Raw genomic sequence first — 16,289 nt, 5'->3', positions numbered from 1 at the left:
ACTCAGTTAGCTATGTTGTTGCATTATTTAGCACTGCATTTGATGTTTGTTCAGACTGAGTGAAACTTTTCGATTCTGTTATGCCATAGAATCTTCTTTAATTTGCTTTTCAACTTTTCGATTCTTTAATCTGCAAGCAAGTTCAATGCAGGTGGAGAAAGATGTTCTTTAATCTGCAAGCAAGTTCTGGAGATATTGGATAAGTATGGGTTCGTTGGTAAGAACAAGTACAAGGCTGCTCAAGTTATTTGTGAAGATTCTGTGAAAGTTGAGTTATTGTTCAGTTTGGATTCATCTGAAATTGAAGATATTGTGCTCAGTTGTTTAGAATAGTATACTTGTGTTGTTGTGTTTGATGACTACAGTTTTGCTTCTCTAACTTTTGATATTGTGGTAGTTATTTTGATGATGTAAGACTGAATTTGATGAATACATTGTTGCTTATTTTGATTTTGTCCATGAATTTGATTCATAGTGATAGAGGTTAGTCGTCGATTATTATGAGTTCTCACATCTGTTCATAATCGATTACACTTGTTCTTAATCGATGAAAGTCATTATTTTCATTTTTTAAAACAAAATTAATAATAATAAATATACATATAATTTAATTATATATAATTATAATTTAATTTAAAAAATGCAAATCGTAATATATATTATACAATTATCCTTTTGTCTTTTATATATAAGGGTAAATTGGGAATTTTGACTGATTCTCATTCCATAATTTAAGCCAAACCAAACAACATTAATGGGAATAATATCCATTCCAGTATCTATACCAAACACCAAAAATTCAGTAATCATTCCCATTGTCATTAACCCCTCAATCATTACCATTACCATTCCCATTACCGAATGTATACCAAGCGCCCCATTAGTCTGTGGCAAATAGGATTGAGAAGTTGTTCTAACTACTACAGCTTATTCAGCAATATATTAACGAATCACTAGATTTCTCTTCTCAATTGCTTGAATCAAACTGTCATAACTAGGGAAAGAAAAATATAGAACCTTAAATCTAGAACTACAAATGTGAGACTAGTAGTTATGGATTTAGTAAGTGAGCAGTGAGCTGCCCTTTGATCCACCAGTTGGACCAAAAAAACCAGAACTTAGCACCTCTCTAGGTCAGATCAGGTTAGTTCATAGATTGGATATGCAAAAAAAGGTAAAAACAAATTCAAGCAGCTGATTATTTGAAAATCAGAAGATCGGAACAATTAGAAGATACAAGTCAATTTGTCATATGCTTTGAAATGTCAAAATTATTCATTTGCAATTTCAAATAATTAAATTTATGATAAAAAAAATTTTCATGTTTTACCCTACCCTAATAATAAATACAACCCAAAGAACTAAAATATTCCATTTGAAATATAATTGCAAGTTGATTAATCTAATTTTATACCAATCTTATTTGAGACACACTAATAAATTAATCTTTTTACATTTTTTTATATTTAACTATGTACTAATAATTTTTATAGTGATATGGAGCTCATCTCATTTGATTTCCTGTTTAATTTTCACAACTGTATATCGAATTATAATGCAGGCAAAAATTGTGTTTCTTTGTGAAGTGGAATTTATCTCATGAAGATGGATCTGACTTCATAGAATGTTATTTTATTTATAAAATAAAATTAAAGGATAATCAACTGAAGCTTAATAAACTAATAGAAAATTACAGCTTAAAAAAACTTAATGCACCTGGCCGAGAATTCCACCAAGTATAGCACAAATAGGTGGGTGTAATTTACTACCTGCGTGTAGTATTCTCTCAAAGAGTTTTTCTGGCACATGTGACTCATTCAAGGACTACAAAGCAATCAGAAGAAAGGAAATCAAATAAATGTTCAAGAATCTGTACATGCCTAAAATTAAGACAAGGCTACCTGAGCATCACATAGTTCTTTCCTCAGCTTCAAAATAGCAGGAAAATCAGAACTAGACAATTCACCAGGAGTACGCCCTTCAGATAATTCAAACCTTTCTATTACTGCATGACAAAAATAATAATAATAATAATTGACTTTTTGTAGAAAAAAACAGAAACAGGATGAAATCTGAAGTTTTATTAAAATATGTGGTCATCTGACAAACCTCTCAAAGCAAAGTACAATTTGCTCATTTTCCTAGGAAGATTCCGCCACGGTGTTGATATTGCTTCCTGCATTGGTGTTGCAATTTTTCAGACGAAATTTTTTAGACATGCCTAAAGATGAGCTAAACAGCTGATAAGCTTTATAAAGCATATGATAAGCTTTATAATAATATATGATAAACCTTTTTGGTGTATATTATTTCCTATTTATATTGTGTTAATTAATGAGTTTAATTAGATTAAATATGTAATTTGAATTGTGAAATTAAACTTCAAAAAGATTTTGAGATAAATAGAATAAAAGTCATCCAAGTGAAACATAATTGAATTATTACAATAGATGGACAAGAAATCTCTATGAGTTCAGATGTTTCAAACCTACCATCCAGCAAGGGCATACCAATGAAGATATAATTAATACAATAAGGAATAAGGAACAACAAATCCCTGACTCATGTTTCTTAGGCTAAAATAGGTTTTAAAAATTTGTGGTACAAACCATCTAGAGAATGCTTTATGGAATTATTAAAATGGACAAAATAAGCAATACCTGAAAATATTTACGAGTAATTAGGTTGCTCTAGTAAAATGAGAAAAAATAGTTTGATATAATATGAACATGTCCAAATTGGATCAATAGAATTTATAGCTAGAAAGGAAAGTTAAATTTATTAGAGAGTGGAAAGTGTAAAGGGTAGAGACATCAACAAAAATAATAGTCGACATAATAAAAAATAATTTAATTAATTGATATGTTATTGATATTGCATAAAATGGAGTGTTAACTCTAAATAGTTGACACTTGATAACAGTGATGACGCTGATATTAATGACCTAGAGAGTATATTAGAGTATAATTCACATAAAGACTACACAAAATGATTGCTAAAAAAATCTAATTAAGAATCTAATCTAATGATGAAAATTAGTCTACAACAATATGTTACAACAAAAATTCATACATTTCATCTATAAAAGATTATTTAACTAATTTAAATATTACTATTGATATTGTGTTACATTGAGCTCAATAGAAGAATAAGATTTATGTACCTACCCTAAACGATTGGGATTCTTGATGATGGACAATATTAGAGTATAATGTTAGTGCAATCAAGCCCCTTGTGATCAAGGTTGATTCTTAGATTTTGATATTTGGAAAAAATAGTTTAAGTTAGAATCCTATTTGCATCCTACATGTGTATCAAATTGTGCAAAACTTAATCAAGGTACACATACACATAGCCAAGTGTATTGATAATTTGATGGCTCGAGGTTCGTGGAGGTCCATGGAAATCAAACAAGGATGACATGAAGCATCTAAAAGACTATAGGACTATCAAAGTGTAGCTAAGTTGAAGGAAGCACTTCTTCTAACCCTTGAGCTTCATTTGTATTCATCCAAAAAGCTTGTAAAAGATTTCTCCACCTCATAGCCATGAATTTGGAGCCCAACGACTGAACCACATTAAATTGATGTGTTAGCTTGTTCTTTCGTGCTTATCTTATTTCCGCTATACTTTGTTTAAATTGAACTTGCTAAGTGGTTAGCAATAACTCTTAAGTGTAATTTCAAAGATGTTTACTATTCAAACCCTCCCCCCCCCCCCCCCCCCCCCCCCTTTGACCATCTCCACACCAATCCTAATAAGTAGTATCAGAGCAAGTACGATTCCAAAGAACTAACCGCCAACTAGACAAATGGCGAATCCCAAAGCTTGAGGGAAACTTTAGCTTGTGGAAGAGAAAGATGGCATTCTACTTTTGTCTCCTCAGCAATTGTCATAGAGGAAGAGTATGAATTTCCTCTTGATAATAATGGTAACATGTATTTATTCTATAGGTTGGCAAAGAAGCAAAGAGAAGTGGTTGTTGTGGATGCAAAAGCCAAATTGGCCCTTGTGAATGCTCTATATAAACAAAAAATGAACAAGATTAGAGATACTCAAGGGACAAAGAACAATGGGAAAAGGTGATAGTTATGCACGAAGGATCATCCGAAGCTAGACTTGAGTCAAGGGAGAAATGATAGCTCAAATGCACTAGGAAAAAATTCATGCACCAACTTATTGGCATCAGAGACAATTTTCAAACTGGAATCTCCTTCACAATGCACTCAACGCATTCCCACATATACCATATGGAGTTCCATGGTGAACGACTACTATCTCAAGAGGAGTCCTGATGTAAGAACTATTGATGAGTCATTTTCAAAAATAGAGTTGCATGTGTCTAAGAGCCCTAAGGTTGAGAAGGAAGAAGCCTATAAATCAAGGAACCTCGCACTAAAGGGAAGATGCAAGAGGAAAAGAAGATGTCATCATCCTCAAGCTTTGAAGAATTCACAGGATGGTGGAGGCTAGTGATGAATATGGCAAACAAGGTAAGAATACAACAACAACCAAGCCGTAAGAATAAATTTTAAAAGAAATTGAGTAGGAACAATTTGAGGGAGTACCTAAAGAAAAAAGGTAGGAGATGACAAAATATTCATCTTTCCATTTCTAGTTGCATATCCCTTGATTTCCTCCTCAAGATCCCTTGATTTCCTCTTGAAGATATTTATTGCATATCCCTTGATTTCCTCCTCAAGATCCCTTGATTTCCTCTTGAGGATATTTATTGCATATCCCTTGATTTCCTCCTCAAGATCCCTTGATTTCCTCTTGAGGATATTTATTATTCTTGCTGCAATTACTACTGTAAATTTTCCTATAATAGGTCTAAGATTAAGGGATCTGATTATGCTTACTATTTCAGACCCTAAGATCAAGGAATGTATTGATGTATTTATATTGTAATTCTCTTAATGAAAGACATACAATTTTTTCCAGAAGAAAAAAAAAACACTAAAAATCTTGGAGGTAGACGAGGAACCAGATCGCCCTGGCAACAAACACACGATGAGATGCTCTCAGAGTTTTGGCTCTGATACCATGACAAAACAAAGAAGAAATTCTGGAAAAAATCGTATATCTTTTATTAAGAGAATTACAATATATATACATCAATACATTCCTTGATCTTAGGGTCTGAAATAGTAAGCATAATCAGATCCCTTAATCTTAGACCTATTATAAGAAAATTTACAGCAGTAATTGCAGCAAGAATAATAAATATCCTCAAGAGGAAATCAAGGGATCTTGAGGAGGAAATCAAGGATATGTAATAAATATCTTCAAGAGGAAATCAAGGGATCTTGAGGAGGATCTTGAGGAGGAAATCAAGGGATATGCAATAAATATCTTCAAGAGGAAATCAAGAGATCTTGAGAAGGAAATCAAGGGATATGCAACTAGAAATGGAAAGATGAATATATTGACAGGAGATGGGAAGAAATCCATCTGATGCTACAATTGCCAAAAGATAGGGCATGTGAGGGACCAATGCCATAAGTTAGAGAAAGAAAAAGAAAAGAAAGTAGCACCACCCGAAAAGACAAAGAGGAAGTCCTTGAAGGCCACTTGGGATGATCTCCTCTTCATCACCCGAGGAAGAAGTGGGAATCAAACATAGAGCAAACCTCTCTTTCACGGAACTCGACAATGGACCTCACCATTATCCAAAGAAGAGGGGGGGCCGAATCACGGGAGAGCAAAAGGATATAGCTTGAACAACTTGATGAGGTAAATTCATCTTTTAAAGATCAATTAGTTGAACTTATTAATTCTTTAAATAAGTCTTTGCATAAGTGTGAAAGTAAAAATATGAAATTGAAAAATAAAATTACATTTCTTGAGGATAAATTTAGTTCCATAATCTATGCCATGAATCATATGATATTAGGATTAAGGAACTAGAAGTTTTAAATGAAACTTTAAGTACCTTGAAGTTAGCTTTAGAAAAATTTACCATTTGCTCTAACACTTTGAATATGGCCATTGGGATCCAACATGTGGAATTTTTTTAGGGGATGGGTACGAAAGAAATATTTGGTGAACCCGACTAAATCCAACTTATTGAGGAATTTAGATGGCCTTGCAGAAATCAACCACGATAATGGGTTTCATTTAGATCTATGTAAAAATGGATTTGATACATAACGGGGGTAGAATACATGATCACATAGCAAGTAGGAATACCTCAAATTTACATCTCACACAAATTTAAGTTGAAAATAATTTGTGTATTGAGGAATTTAGACACCATATGAGATATATAAGATGATATCATGGTTCACAATATTTAAGACATCTTGATTAACCATCTTAATAGTAATCATTAACCAATTATAGGGAAGGGGAAGCATTTTGGCAATTTTTAAGTTTGTATCAAAACCATGTCCTAAAATATAATTAAATGAAAATTTAATTTTCCATGTTAGAAATATATTAGACAAACTTCTCTATAAAATTTTATAATTTTTAGGGTTTTGTAGATTTCTTAATAAATTTCTAAACATGACACGATAGTTTGCGATTGGGATTAGGAATACCAATTAGTGATCAATTTAAGTTTTTGGATTATTTAGTGCAAACTTTTTTATACATGGCAAAAGGGGAGAAGAGTGAATGAATTAAGTTAGAATTTTGAATAACTTAATTCTCTCCCTAGAATTTTGCAAAATTCCTAGCTCAAGAGGGAGCAGGGGAGCTTAGTTGTAAGGAGAGCCTCTTTTAGGTGTCTAATTTCATTTGATTTTTACCTAACTACTTTAATGTATTGTTAAACATCAAAAAAAGGGAATTATTAATGTGATTGAGCCCCTTGTGATTGAAATCGATCATTGTATTTTGATATTTAGACAGAGTTTAAGCTGTGATCATATTAATATATGTATGAAATTGTGCAAAACTTGAAGACTTTGGGTGGCCAAGTGTATTGATGACTCGATGACTCAAGGTCCATGGAGATTGAAAAAGAATAACATGGAGCATCTGAGGGACCATGGGACAAGGAAAATGTGGCAAGGAAGTAGTACTATATAGGTGAAAGTGTGAAGGGCAGCATATGGAGTGAATTGAGGGCTCAATTGTATCTAAGAGACGAGTAACTTGATAAGAGACAACCTCGAGGCAAAGGTATAACTCCTTAGTGAGTTAAGAGACCATGTATCTAGGAGAGAAAAGAGTATATCTCAACTTAATTAGACTCAACCATTAGGATGGTCAGTTGTAGTTAGCATATCAATTGACTGAACAATGGCTTCAAGAGACTGGTGGTGGTTGACTAGATAGACCAATCGACTCATGTGCTTCAGCCAACAACCAAAATGTTTCTGTTTAGGATTGTGGTTGGTGTCAATCAACTGATGAGGCAGGTCAATCGACTGATGGTAGTTAAATTAACCAAGTAGTCAACTTAAGTTGATTAGCTAATAAATAAATATTTGTTCGTAGCTGAGTCAATTAAATAGTGGATCAATCAACTAAGGATTAGATCCAGTTGACTACTATTACAGCATAAAAGTTGAAGTCATTGATCAAAAAAAGTTGTGAGACAATGGATGAATGGCTCAATGGCTACAGTGCATTAGTCAATTGATGGAGCATTTAGTCGACTGATCAACATCAATATGACATACAATCGAGAGCAAAGTCTTGGTGAAGGCTTACAAAAGAGGGTCCTAGAGGAAACTTAAAGAAATACGATGTGCTAATAACTCTTAAGCTTCATTTGTATTCATCCAAAGAGCTTGTAAGAAGTTGCTCCTCCTCTAAAATTTATCTGAGGAAAAGAAAGCATAATGGAGTTTCACAAGTGATCCACCAACTGTCATTAGCCATGGGGTAGGAGCCCAAATGTTGCCGAACCACTTTAAATTTATGTGGTAGCTTGTTCTTTCTTGCTATTTCTGTTGCAGTATATTTGAATTACCCTCTTTAAGTGTTATTCCAAAGTCAATCCCTATTCACCCCCCCCCCCTCCTCGGCCAGTCGTAACATATAATTCAAGCCTTGATTACACATAAATGATCACTAAAGGAATCTCATTAAGAATCTAAATGTTATGAAGAGAATTAGTTTTAGAAACATCACATGCAACCAATCCCTTGATATCATTTGTGTATAAACACAATATAAGAATATAAACCTCCAAAAAAGTGAATCAGTCCACAAACACAATCAGTTATGTCACAAGCAAAAAATGTTGTCTCAGTGATTTTATCACAAGTCCATGTTCATGCCAGTTATCTCATAACTTCACAGAAACAAAGGCATCAATTTTAATTCTAAAACAGTGATGAATCACAAATGAAGAATGTTAATAATCTCTTTTTATTGACTGTCAGCTCATCTAATTTTAGCAAATTTTCATAAATAGAGCTAAAATTGGTCAGAAATTTAACGTTGATAGATTGATTTCATGGAAAATAGAATGGTGTATGCCAAGAATATCCTATTTGAGAATGACAAAGAAACATGAAAAAACAAAAAGGAGTGGATGGAGAGATTCAACAAAAATATCTTATTTAACAATGACAAAGAAATATGAAAAAAACAAAGGACTAGATCAAGAGTGGTAAAAACAAAGACATGAAAAATCACCAAACTGTGATCAACTCTCATAAACCTTATTTGGTGACAAATCTAAGAAAAGCAAGGAAGAAATAGAAGAGATACAGGTAGGAACAAGGGTGAAGGAGAATATAAAAGTTTCAGCACAATCTAAAAGGAATTTATCAATACATACAAATTTACAGTGTGTATAATCAACACCGTTGGTATTGACCCAGCATAATTTATTAGGCTTTTTGAATTTTAGATTTATTTCTGGTTGGTATAAATCCACTGATTCAATCCAAGTAGATCTAAGGTTGCAGATCTAACGTCGTGACGCTGATGGCTAGCTTAAAGATTTAGGATTGCAATACTAAATTATAATTTTGATTAATTTGTGTAACCTGGTAGCCACGACCTTAGTTGGGAAGGGATAGTGAACTAGTTTTCAGGTTTTCATCTGACCAGTAAGACATATCAAGTTCCAGGAGACAACAGATAAAAAAATTGTAATAGTAAATGTTGAAACTATATTATCTGAAAGAAAACAGGTACAAGGCTTATATAACCAGAATAACCCTAAGAACACAAGAGGAAAAGACCTATCTACCCCCGCTTCTCACAACACTCCCCCTCAAATTGAACATATACATCAAATATGTTCAACTTACAAAATTAAATATAGCTTAGGATATAGCCTTCGTAAACATATCAGTAAGTTGATCCTCAGATTTGACATAAGACAAACATAGCTCTCCGAAATCAAGTCTCTCCCGAATAAAGTGGCGATCAATCTCGATGTGTTTAGTCCGGTCATATTGTACTGGATTATTTGCAATATTGATTGCAACTTTGTTGTCACAATATAACCTGAGGGGTAATTCTGCCTTTAATCTCATGTCTTCCAACAAAAAACCCAACCACAACATTTCTACAAGACCATGTGTCATGGCTTGATATTCTGCTTCAGCACTGGATCGTGCACAAACATTTTATTTCTTACTTCTCCAAGTTACCAGGTTTCCTCCCAAAAAATTGCAATAGCCAGAAGTGGACCTTCTATCATCTCGAGAATCAGCCCAATCTGCATCAAAATAGCATTCCACTTTCAGATTACCACCTCCTTTATCAAGCCTTTTCCGGGACATGACTTCAAGTACCTTAAAATCCTATCAACAGTCTTCATATGGACAGTTTTAAGAACATGCATGTACTGGCTCACCACACTAACAGCATAAGTGATGTCAAGCCTAGTCATAGACAAATATAGTAATTTTTCAACCAACCTTTGATACGTTCCCTTTTCTAGACTTGTAAGATCTTCTCCATTAGAACTAGTAAGATCATGATTTACTTCTATAGGAGTAGATATTGGTCGACAACCCAACTTCCCTGTCTCCTTGAGTAAATCCAACACATACTTTCTCTGACATATATAAATTCCTTCTTGAGACCGAGCAACTTCAATACCAAGGAAGTACCTCAATAGTCCAAGATCTTTAATTTCAAATTCTGATGTTAACTTAGACTTAAGAGATTGGATTTCAGCTTCATCATCACTTGTAACTATCATATCATCAAAATAAGGTCAACAAGATGAATAAAATAAACTTCTTGATGTTTCTTATGCTTTCTTCCCATTTTAAAATAAGGTTAATTGGCATATTACAATTTACACATTTTATCAAATATCACATGTTTTTAATTTTAACACATCTATTACAATCCAACAAAATTGTAAAGAATATATCATATCATTAACTTTTTCATACACTGTGTTATGATATAATAATTAAATATTATTAAATTAATTTAAATAATAGGTAAGATTAAGATTTAAATTCTCAAACTGTGTCAGAGTTTCAACCGTTGACTAGAACTAGTTTTGATATGTGTCGTGCTAGTACGATTTCAATTCTTAATTAATTAAATTATTAATAATAGCATAATTCATTTTACTTAATGTTAGTTATAATTTTTAATTAACTTTTTATAGTAATTATTTACTCAATAATTAATTTGATCACCTTAGTTTTTAGAACTAAAAATGTGTGTCAATTTTGTTTTAATTTTTTACTTCAATTACTTGTTCACCAAGATACTTTTATTTTTATAAAAATTTATGCTTATATAGTATATTAAAAAAATCTGAAACATTTTCTAGTCCTCCATAAACTTGGGCATGCTTTACTCTCAAATTTTTGTAAAATTAAAGAAATTTCAAATCTGACAACCCATGACACTGATTATGTAATTTTGTGTAATTATGTGAAATTTATTTATAAGCATTTATAATAACTTTGAACACCCTAAATAAACAAAAAAAATAACTATTGATTTGGTGAAATAATTTAAAATTTTATATTTTAATTTTAATTTATTTTGTTTTTCTACGTACTTATAATTATTAGAATGGATGGAAAAAAAGAGATTTAAAATTTTTAAAATTTTAAGACGTAACATATTATATTTTAGGTTTAAACTAGATTAATTTTATTATTAAGAAATTCCTAAAGAATTATATGACACTCAATTTAGACTCAAGATTATTCTAATTCTAAAAATTTCAGATTTAAAATATTTTTATATAAAATCATATTTAAATTTGAAAATAAAATTTTCTTTTAAAAATTAATCTTGTTGATTCATGTCTATTGCAATACGTTGACAAATTGAAAAAAATTAATTAAATAAATTATTTTTAATTTAATTAATGTGACTTGTCAAACTATAACTACATGTTAATAGTCGAAGAAAAACTTAGAGAAGACATAGAGGACAAGAAATACAACATAATCTGATACAAATATGGTTTAGTTATTGTTTGTTCACGATCCCTTTCGATGTTTTCTAACATTACAACAATGTTGGATACCAAATTTTAATTTAAATTTTAATATATTAAATTATTTTTTAAAATTTTTTAGATTAACCAATTAAGCTAAATAAAATTAATATTTTGAATTTTATAGTAGAGTGAAAGTTACTTTAGGGTGAAATAAAGCTTATCAATTAGATATGATGATTAAGACAATTTGATTTATTTTGGTTTATTTAAAACTAAATCAGGTTTATATACAATATAGTCTAAATTAATTGTATTTAATTAGGCTAGTTGTATTTTATATAATTAGGAATTATTTAGTTATTTAATTAGGTTATTTCTCTTTTCTTTCTTCCTTTTCTGATCTCTCGTTTGTTGCCTAACAGTCACAACACTCGTTGTGATTGCACCCTCTCCAGTAACTTCTTCCTCTCTTCTCCTTCAATTTTTCTTCTTTACTTCTTTTTCCTTCTCTCCCTGCTTCAATATTTGCGCTAATGTCGAGTGTTTCATGTGTCATTCAGCGAGCGGAATGATAAATTTCATCAGTGTCAACTGCCATGGCTAGACACTTCAAACCTTCTCACTCCCCTATTGTCAATACTACCTTTAGAACTTGACATGATATTATATTAATAAAAAAATATTATAATAATTAATTTGATTGTCATGTGACCAATAATATGATATGTTTTTTCTGATTTTGATAGATTGTGATATGGATTTATTAAAAAGGTGTGATAAAACTTGTATAAGATGCAATTAAATTTTTTTAAATATTCCAATGATTAACGCCTACCAATATATCACCCATGACAACAAAACAAACTAATCCAAGTAATGAGTTCCAACACAAAAGTCAAAATCCTTGATCTAACTGAAGCAGCAGTTGCAACAAAATACTAATCTCCTGTTACTAGGAAATGATATATCATTAAGTGGGCTAAACGAGCCACAAGATGGATTAAGTTCATAAACAATAGAGAACAATCTTATGACACCAGACATAGAGAACAATCTTATGACACCAGACACTAGAAAGGATAAAGGAACTACATCAGTAGTTCAGCTTAAAAAATTAAAAGAACTAGAAAGCAGTCTTAATACAAGATTCTATTAAGCACTAAGCTGTTACAAAGTAGATTAATATAACTGCAAACCAAAAGATATACCTCAAGGCTAGGGTAACTTAGATGCCTTTCAACAGGACCATCAGACCTTTTCTGCAATAAATGAATAAATAAATTAGAAGCTTAATCACTGAAATAGTCATATGTTAATGTCTTTATCAATAGACAATTGGTTTACTCTGCATCAGCATTGGTCAGATTTCAAACAGTTATATGAATATCCATTACTCATTAGACTTTCAAAGCACTTCTTTTATTATAACACCCATTTTGTGGTTTTTCTGTCCTCAAACATGGGTAGCACTTTTGTTAATGCGGTCCAACATTATATTGAAGGCTGTAGAATATAATTACATTCCGAAAGATTGGCCTTCCATAGCACCCAGAACATAAGGGCTTTCCATGCAAATCACGGGAAGAAACTCCTTTGGCTGTCTTTTGTTTATTGGTTATACTACATTCTACCTGTTCGTATTACATGTTCACAATAGTGTAAAATACTGCAGAAGAATCAGAAAAAAATGTGTGGCATGTATAAAATCAAAACACAATCCGTCAACTAAAATAAACAAGAAAAAAAAGTGAGAAAGAGGGTATTCACCTAATTCTAAATAAAATACAATAGTTAGATGGACAAAGGCAGACTGAGCAAGTCAGATTACAACAAATCAACAAATTTGGTTTTTTAGTATGGAAAAACAAAGGAAAGTACAATATAATTAAATTCTCGGATCAATTTTATACAATTGACGTCAGTATCAGTGTACAGTATAAGTGTACCTGTGCATAGGTGTAGTTCTGCAGATCAACAAATATTTCACCACATGCATCACGGCATTCAATTGCATAAAATGCAATTCGCTTGGCTCTTTTTCGACACTTCTCATTGATTGCTACCTGAAGGGTAGGAATAAAAAATCATATATCAAACCTCATTGTATTTTGGAGATGCTATTTTTTTTTTTTATTTTTTATTGAAGAATGAATTTTAATGAAATATCCATGGGTCTTAGTGAAATTCCACACAAAAGAGATATCAGTACTTTAGCATTGAGCGAACAGCAGGTGACCACTATAGCATCAAATTTGTCAAAGAACTCCATCTCACTCTGTGACAAGTCACCTGCAAAAACATTAACTAAATTGTTCAAGCAGCTGATGGTTGTTCGAATAGTTGTATTAAACTTCAAGAAAACAATTAATTATGAACTAATCACACATCACTAAAGAAGCCCACCTCCAAGACATCCCAATCATTGCGATTACAACATTTTTTTGTGTGCATTCTACTATCTCATAAATAGACAAAGATGCACTGTCAAACTAACATTGTCCTTGTTCGAGCAATCAAAACCACTTTGGATAAAAGAGCTTGAACCTGAAGAGACAGAGCCCCGCCCATGGTCAGATCTTCTAACCAAGTGGGAGAGCTCACATTTTCGCTTACTGCCTAACTAAAGAATGTTGGGATCGGTGCGTTCGCTAGAGGGGGGTGAATAGCAATTTCCGACTTTCTCTGCAAATTTGTTAGCGGAAGCAAAAAGATAAAGAATAGATTGCAAAGAACCAAACGCTAACCCGGTCGATTTACTTGGTATCCATCTCAACGAGGTGACTAATCCAAGGATCCACACACACAGCCCGACGATTCCACTATAAGAAAAACCTCCTTCTCGAATCACACTTCGAAGACGGAGAAACCTTCACAACCAATATCTTCCTCGTACAAGATCTTTTAATGAAGTAAGAGAGGAATAAGAGAGCTTTTACAATCTCAGAGAGCAGTAAAGAAGATATCAGAATGTTATTCTTTTTTCTGCGACATTGACCGCTCTTTTTATGAAATTTAGTGCACCAGTCGACTGATCCTAGGGTCAGTCGACTGATGGGCTTCAACGGGAATTAAATATGCATTTAATTCGCCAGTTGTCACCCCAACGGCAGTATATCAGTCGACTGCTCCATAGCCAGTCGACTGGTCCCAGTCGACTGTCAACTCGACTGATTTTTCTGTGCTTGTCTGTGTGTGCTCCGGATCAACCCCAGTCGACTGCTGGCAGGGCCAGTCGACTGCCAGAGCTGAAAACTTCCCTTTTCAGCTTCTCTTCACCCCTTAGCCTTGATGCAAGCCTTCAAACGTCTTCCACAAGCCTCGTGCTCTTCCTTGTACTAGCTTGAGACATTTCCCTCGACTTCATCGTGCTAAGATATCCTTGCCAAGAGGTCGCGCCTCCGGGACTTCATCCTTGCTAAGAGGCCGCGCCTCCGAGACTTCATCCTTTGCCAAGAGGTCGCGCCTCCGGGACTTCACTTTTGACAAGACTCCATTCCTGGACTTTCCTGTGAACTCAAGTCACACATGTTAGATCAACACCACATTGCCTAACTTAACTGATTTAGCCAAACATTAAAATCCAATCACTTGAGGCACGATTGCACTAACAAAGAAAGCTAGCAATCAATCAACATCTAGTTATGACTCTAAGCTCAATGAAGACCCAGACAACATCAAACTCAATGTAAAAACAACTACAGACAATCGATAAGGCAGTGCAAAAGCTAATTTGTTTACTTCTTAAAAACATTATTGAGAAAGCACTTTTCCCCCTTTTTTGTGTTACAAGAAGAAGCAAGTGCTGCAGGTTCTACATGGCATCCCTGTTCATTGTATGATTGGCTTACAGTGAAAGCTACCTTCAGTCCTCCAAAGTTCACCCTCATCTCCTCCAACAGGTAACTAATCTTTCCTAACCTTCTCCCTTCTAATATTTTTCTCAATTGCAGGTTTTAAATGGCAATGGCAATGGCAATACTAATCCCAAGCTTGTATGAAAAGAGTGAGGGTTGAACGTTAAGTTGCCGTGTTAACTTTCAGATTAATATTCAATAAATGGATTCATCAAACTATTATATTAATGCTAAGTTGTTCTCCGAAAAGAACGCATTCATTAAATATGCAAGAATTCTCACACCATACATTGGCTAAATATTATAAGAAAACTTGTTAGAATATTTAGGAATATTCCTATATAAAACTATATATTTTTAATAGAATAGGTCCCTATATTGATGTATAAATAGGGCTTTGTTCCTTGTAATAAAATAAGAAATCTATTGTATTATTTTATATGGTATCAGAGCAAGGTTAGGGTTAAGTTTATCCGCCGAACCCTACCACGATCCCCTCTTCCTTCTCTCGCCGCCGCCACGCGCTCTCCCCTCCCTTGGCTTCTTCTTCACCACCAGCGTCGGCGTCAAACACATCGGCCTCTCCGAGTGCGCGCGCCAAAGTATAGCCATCGCCAACGCCGGCGCCATCTTCTCGCGGGGCGTTGCCGACTACGCCGTCGACCTCCTTGTCGAGTTCCTCCTCCATGCGTCGGCATCCAACCACGACCGCTTCCTCGCCGCCCACGCCGCCGTCGTCCGCGCTGTGATTTCCACCCCTGGCAGCCGTCAACGTGCCCTTGTCTCTGCAACTGTGAGCAATACGCCGCCGCCTCCTAGCCTTCTGCCTTCTCTTATCGATCGGTCGATTCACCGGAGCTCGCGGTGGCAGCAGCGACGGCGACGCCGGCTTATTGTCCTTCTCCTGGAATGCCTCGGTAGTCGTGCTCCGGGTGGCATCGCAAGTGGTCGAATAGGGCCTTGTCGGAAGGTAAGCTCTTCATGCACTCCTCTTCTTTTCGAGGCTCTCTGTCTTCTGAGCCTCGGTACTCTCACAGCCATCAAATTCAGGTCAGGCTTCTCACTACCTTCTTCTTCGCAGGCGTATCTTCCCTGCG

The 16,289-nt window shown here is 34.0% G+C and overlaps 1 protein-coding gene across 1 annotated transcript; it reads right to left on the bottom strand.

The window, feature by feature from the left end:
* Positions 1 to 1,716: 1,716 nt before the first annotated feature.
* Positions 1,717 to 13,627, bottom strand: LOC141816442 (SUMO-activating enzyme subunit 1B-1-like; the record flags this gene model as incomplete). Its single annotated transcript, XM_074704227.1, is given in 6 exon segments — positions 1,717 to 1,824; positions 1,902 to 2,005; positions 2,110 to 2,176; positions 12,547 to 12,597; positions 13,285 to 13,401; positions 13,548 to 13,627. Coding segments are annotated over 6 exon segments (527 nt in total), but the record flags the coding sequence as incomplete, so codon positions are not given.
* Between the last annotated feature and the right edge of the window lie 2,662 nt (positions 13,628 to 16,289).

This window comes from Curcuma longa, unplaced genomic scaffold (assembly GCF_044706935.1).
Source record: "Curcuma longa cultivar G26 ecotype Majalengka, Jawa Barat unplaced genomic scaffold, ITB_CL_G26_1.1 contig_16657, whole genome shotgun sequence".
Taxonomy (NCBI): Eukaryota; Viridiplantae; Streptophyta; class Magnoliopsida; order Zingiberales; family Zingiberaceae; genus Curcuma; species Curcuma longa.
This window is presented reverse-complemented; position numbering and strand designations above follow the sequence as displayed.